We start from the raw sequence: 6,016 nt of genomic DNA on the forward strand, positions 1-6,016 counted from the left end.
TTGTACTTGTTTGTCGTTAAAGGGAATCAGTTTTAAGACAAAGTTGCCAGGAGGATTGCAAAGGACACTTAATTAGGTCCTTTGTCCTTTCATACATTACTAGTTTCTGTATCTATGAGATTTTTCCACTCGGAAAATTGATTTTGACATAACATTGTGAGTGTGTAGAGTGAAGATCATATGTTAAAATGGAAATTGATACTTTGCGTTTCCCTATAAAACTTGTTACTTTGAAGGCAAAAGGAATTTAAATTGAAGAATTCTTAAAGGTATTAAACATATAATCACTGCACATTGATAAATACAAGCATTTAATTAACAAAATTGTGTGTACATAAAAATTGTGTGTACATTGATAAATACAAGCATTTAATTAACAAAATTGTGTGTACATAAAAATTGTGTGTACATTGATAAATACAAGCATTTAATTAACAACCTATACTGTAATTATTTTTGTATTTGTGTAAATAAAAATTGATTTTGACATAACATTATGAGTGTGTACATCAAAGATTATATGTTAAATGGAAAATGATACTTTACATATTCGTATAAAACTTTATACTTTGAAGGCAAAAGGAATTCAAATTATGCGTAAAACATTGTAATTACTTTGTATTTGTGTATTTTAAATGGCAATTTAGAGGTGTTTATAATCGTTTATCTGGCTTTTCGAGTACCCAAAAAGCGTGTACCTGAAGTGGGACTATATAGAACAATTTTTCAAATTTTATTGGGTGTTGACTTGTTGAGTGATTTTCAAATTCGAATTACGAGTACTATTTTTTTTTTTTTTTTTTTTTTTTGTGGAGAATCTTATTACTAAGGAGTGAATAAATTATCTGCTATATAAATGATATTGTGTATAATCCTAATATCCAATCTAGAAATAAAGTAATAAATTTTGCCCAAAGAAAAAAAAAACCACATTTTTCTATAGAGGTAGAAAACAGCTGATTGGCCATACATATTACTTTTAATTTCTGTCAATTTGAATTGGATCATGTTTAGGTTAAGATATATTGTACGCGTGTTTAATTTGTATTGACGTATTGTGTCTATGAACAATTATTAGTGTGATAAATCAATCAATTTTATCAACTAGTTTATCCATAGATGACTTTGGCATGTCCATTCAAATATTTTAGAGTCGATCACATCAATTGATATCATGAGACACACAACTAACGATACGTATTGTGCTTGTCACATAATTCATTGTACATAGAGATTAGTCTAAATCCCACGATCCTGGATCATAACTTGTACACCTGGAGGCTGGAGCTATATATACAGGGAGACAAACCTCGTATTTATTCTAAGATTTTCCAACAACCACTATAATATTCTTCATGGAGCAAAATTATTAAGAATTTGATCATTGGAATTTTATACTACCTCTACTTTGACTTATTTTATCACAAAAAGCTTTAATTTCCATTGAGAAAAACATGCAAATAAAATTGGAGGGAGTAAATTGGTATCAAGCAAGAAACACACACTCTCTCTCAATCTCAATCTTACCTATTTTTTCAGGAGATGTTAATTGTCGTGTTATATCAGTTTATGTCACACTCAAATACTTAAATTACGTAGTAAATTGCCTCTTTTATTCTAAATTATATGCCACAAAAAAAAAAAAAAAAAAAAAAAAAAGAAGAAGAAGAAGAAGAGGAAGAAGAGTATTTTAAGAGCAAATTAAATTAAATAGACCTTAAGATATTGATAAATATATAAACAACTATATGTTGCACAAACAAACTTTGCACCATGAATTATTATTAGCACATCATAGACTAGATAAGAGGATTAAATTCAATGCTAATTAATTGACAAAAGAATAGAGTGGATACTCAATTCTTTAATTACAAGGTACAACACTAATTACACATAAAAGAACTAGGGTTCTTTCATTTCTTAGGAACACTAGCAAACTTTGTTACAACATTAAGTGAAGAAAAACAAAGGACTTAACTTAAAAATGAAACACATCTGTACCATCCATGAACAACATATATGACTCTCCATGGACATTGAAATATAATTCCTTTCGGCTACTCTCCTATGTCGATCAATCAATCGATCCAATGAATCTATCTCGTGCATCAATAGCTAGTTTTGAATGGACGATACACCTTAAGATCAGAGGCAACACCGGCAATTGATCCAGCTGCAGCAGCAATCGAAATCACTAGACAAGCCAAGCTCAACATTTGAAGACACACCCACTTTGTACTCCACTTTGGCAACTTCTTTTGTGCAATGTACATCTCAATAGGGAAGTACACGGTTAAAGGCCAAAACCCGAGTGCTCCAAGTAGTCCTACAATGTCATTAAAGAATGGTAGAAGCATTGAAATAAGCGTGGTTAACACCACAAATGCACTTCTCCACACTAATCTGAAGAGGTTTAGACTGTAAGGCCTTAAACCCGGAATTCTAATTTTGATATCTTTAGTGATGAAATCGCTGTCAGGCCATCTTTGGAATGCCCATTTTTCGATGAATGCAAACAGAGGTTGGCAGTAGACTTGGTATGCTCCAACTAAGTGGATCACTATGGCTGCATTGGCTATGTCTAGGAGCCAAAAGGGGTTGTAGAAACCGAAACCAGTAAGGAGATTTCCTGGTGCAAGATCACCAAACGCGGCATAGCCCATACATCCACAGAGCATGTAGAATAATGTTGTTACCGCGATACTTATGAATGAGGCTTTCTTCATTGTCTTGGATTCTGCAGGAGGTGATCTCACAGTGTCCTGACCAAATCAACAAAAAATCGCGTAAATATATAATCAACTTAACTAACTAACCACCCTAGCTAGCAGTCATGTATTTTCACAAATTTACATGAGCTAGATTGCTAGAATTAGTACCTGGATCTCAATAAGAATGATTGAGAAAGAGTAAGCAAAGGCGATATCACCAAGAGCTTGGAAGCTCCTCCATATCTTCTGTGTTTCGGTCACTGATCCTACACTTATTCCAGTGAAACTACCCTTGAAAGTCTTGTTAGCTGAGTCCAAAAAAACAAAAAAAACATGTTAATTTTGTACAATTTTTTTACCAAAAACTTGAAAATGTAGATTTTTGGAGGAATATGAACCTGCTACTTGAACAATTCCTAGAGCAAGTCCAATGGCAGAGTAAGTAAAAGACATAACAGCCGCGACAATTGAGAGCCACCAAATTTGATCAAAGTCAGGAATCTGAGAGAATATGATCTCTGCAATTCCAAAGGCTATCATATAAGGGTTGCTCGACATGTGACATGGGTTCTTCCCTCCACTGTCATGGAAGCAGTTTGATCGTTTTATCGCCCTGTCAAATTTTATCATTAGTACTCATGTAGTCATGTCTACATACTTAATTTACCTCAAAGTTTTATATGATACAAGATGAATTTATGCATAATAACTCACATCATACTGATGGATGCTGCAATGGTGTATCCTATTGCAACGCCGAAAAGGTTCACATACTGAATTAGTCCACATAATTTCACATGTACACCACCTAAAAAAACATAAAACCATATGTTAGTATTTATAAATTTTAATTCTGATACGACCTCTGTTAATTATTATGTGCAACAGAGGAATATTTTATATCTCAAAAATAAGAATAACTAACGGAGGTGGTACATAAGATTGTACTATTGCACATGTAAGTTAAAGATGTATACCAAGGTTAGATCTAACAGCATCCATGTAAGTGTAGTTCCTTTTGCCCGAAATCGGATCACCAGAACGGTAGCAATCGGCTAGAAGAGTGGAAGTGTAGTAGATAACAAAGGAGAACAAGAACATCACGGCCGGGCCGGCGATCCAGCCAAGCTGAGCTATAGCCCATGCTAAGGAGAGCACCCCTGAACCTATCACTGCTGTTATAATATGTGCACTAGCGGTCCAAACAGTCCCTAACAAAAACAAAAATTAAAAATGGTTAAGAATCAAGATTATGTTTAGTGCATGAAAATGATGAGCTTTTTCCTAGGGAAAATTCTAGAGATAAATATATAATTGATTGTTACCTACATTATTTGAGTGTTAAAAAGATATATTTAATTTAGGTTCGAAATTTTAGTTTTTGGTACGAATATATACTTAAGGTGAAACAAAGAGTTTATGATACGATATTGTTGTACGTGTATGGTAGATATGTACCTGTTCTTTTGAGACGGCCATCATCATCGAAGCATGTAGATTGTTTTTGGCCTAGCACGTCTATGGAGACGTCGTAGACATGGTGGTTGTTTATTTTGGCAGCACCATCACCCATCTTGAATTAAATTGAGAGCAAAAAATAAGGTAAAACAATTAAATTAAGAATACAATGAGAAAAATCAAATAAATTTCAATGTTGTTTAGATGAATAAATGTGTAAATGTTGATGAGCTAAGCTAACAATTAGCTAGCTTAGGTGAACTTGAAAATTATGTGATATTTGTTTTTGGTTGGTAGGTTATATAAAATGAATTATCTAAGCTGAATTTATAGGATTGAAAGAGAATATTTAGGCAAGTTTACATAAAGCCTAAACCTAAAATGTGACACTAGGAAACCTAATAGAATAAGGAACTAATTAAGGTTGAACACTTGTATGAACAAAAAGAGTAAGTGGTAAAGGGGTATATATAAGTTGTTCAGATTTGCTAAAGTACAAGAAAGAGCTTGGAATCTCACTGATATTGCTCAATTTGACCCTTCCAACACCCCCACCAAAAAAAGGTGTTCGAGGCTGAATTTACTAAACTACCCTTTTTTAAAATTCCAACGTTTCTACCCTTCGCCACTATGATGATCCTTATTAGGGTTCCATTTTTCTCTTCTTTTTATTATGTGTGATTGTTAAGTATTTGGGACCATAAAAAACGGCATCAATCACCTGATATTGACTCCGGAATTTGTTCTAACTACTCACTACTTAATACAAAGCATGTAATTATTCTCAATTTTGTTTTCAACAACCATACATAAGAAGTCTTCTCTCACAATTATTTCATGGGCACAAACTTTATTTGTGAAGATTAACCAATTTATCATGCATGTCATATTCATCATGTAGATTATACTAGTCAACAATTTTTAGATAAGATAGTAAGTCATGTCTAGTTAGAAAATTTATAACCAAAGCCATCTCTTCATTATAAACCTATATGTTAACTTAGAATATAGTTGAATACCTTAATTGCCTCTAAATTAAAAGAAAAAAACTCTTATAAATTATTTTTTTGAAACCAAAAATTCCCTTTAATTAACCAACACATACATAACACATATACTAGTAAAATTACAAAAGATAAAATTGTGCTATAAATAAAATGAAATAAATGTTTATAATGAATTTCTTACCGTCATTATATGAATTTTGTTTCCCTCCCTTCCTCAAAGAATGAGGATTTCTTAAAATATATATATACAAAAGAGAGTAAGTAAGTGAGTATGTAATGAAGATGGGTTTAGAGGGGCAATTGCTGCACTCTCTTGTGTATGATTTACGTTGTTTATATAGGGTCCAAAAGGAGCGCAAATGTAACAAAAACATTATTAAAATATTAATAATATTAAATTAAATTTCTACAACAATATAAAAATCTAGTACTACTATATGATCCCTTTTGTCTAGTAAATCTCACGTGGAATGCTTCTCCTCCATCCTTATTGTAAGAGAATAAATGCTGCCTTACCATTATAATTAATTTATTTGAGTTGATTAGTATCTTTACATTTTAATTGATTTTTGTAACAAATATGCCTTTGTTTTAGAATTATGCCCATTAAGATGGTTGAATAATGTCTACATGTTTCATTATTGTCTTGCTTTATTGTACTAATGTTTGGCCATATATGATATCATTGTTTTTGATAATTCTTTATGCTACAAAGTCCAAGGTTGGGTTAGGATTGAAATCTAAGGTTTAGTAATTCAAAAAGTAATTATGTACTTTGTAATTTTGCCTCCTAGCGTAAATGACTATATATGTTTCTCAATATACGATTGTGAATGAGTT

At 32.1% G+C, this 6,016-nt stretch overlaps 1 protein-coding gene across 1 annotated transcript; it reads right to left on the bottom strand.

Moving 5' to 3' along the window:
- Window positions 1–1,804: 1,804 nt before the first annotated feature.
- Window positions 1,805–5,483, bottom strand: LOC145603533 (amino acid permease 4-like). Its single transcript, XM_081659454.1, has 7 exons — window positions 5,358–5,483; window positions 4,170–4,284; window positions 3,689–3,922; window positions 3,426–3,519; window positions 3,110–3,324; window positions 2,880–3,019; window positions 1,805–2,762 (listed from the first exon to the last, which is right to left on the bottom strand). Exons 1-7 carry the CDS (start codon window positions 5,361–5,363, stop codon window positions 2,109–2,111), a joined length of 1,458 nt encoding a protein of 485 aa, XP_081515580.1. The 5' UTR covers window positions 5,364–5,483; the 3' UTR covers window positions 1,805–2,108.
- Between the last annotated feature and the right edge of the window lie 533 nt (window positions 5,484–6,016).

The sequence above is a fragment of the Chenopodium album genome, chromosome 22, assembly GCF_948465745.1.
Source record: "Chenopodium album chromosome 22, dcCheAlbu1.1, whole genome shotgun sequence".
Classification (NCBI taxonomy): Eukaryota; Viridiplantae; Streptophyta; class Magnoliopsida; order Caryophyllales; family Amaranthaceae; genus Chenopodium; species Chenopodium album.

Excerpts from the sequence above, each read along its gene's own strand:
- LOC145603533 (XM_081659454.1), bottom strand. Across the intron at positions 3,923-4,169 it reads TGGCCGTCTCAAAAGAACAG|GGACTGTTTGGACCGCTAGT; the intron begins GTACATATCTAC and ends TGTTTTTGTTAG. Across the intron at positions 3,520-3,688 it reads TGCTGTTAGATCTAACCTTG|GTGGTGTACATGTGAAATTA; the intron begins GTATACATCTTT and ends ATGTTTTTTTAG.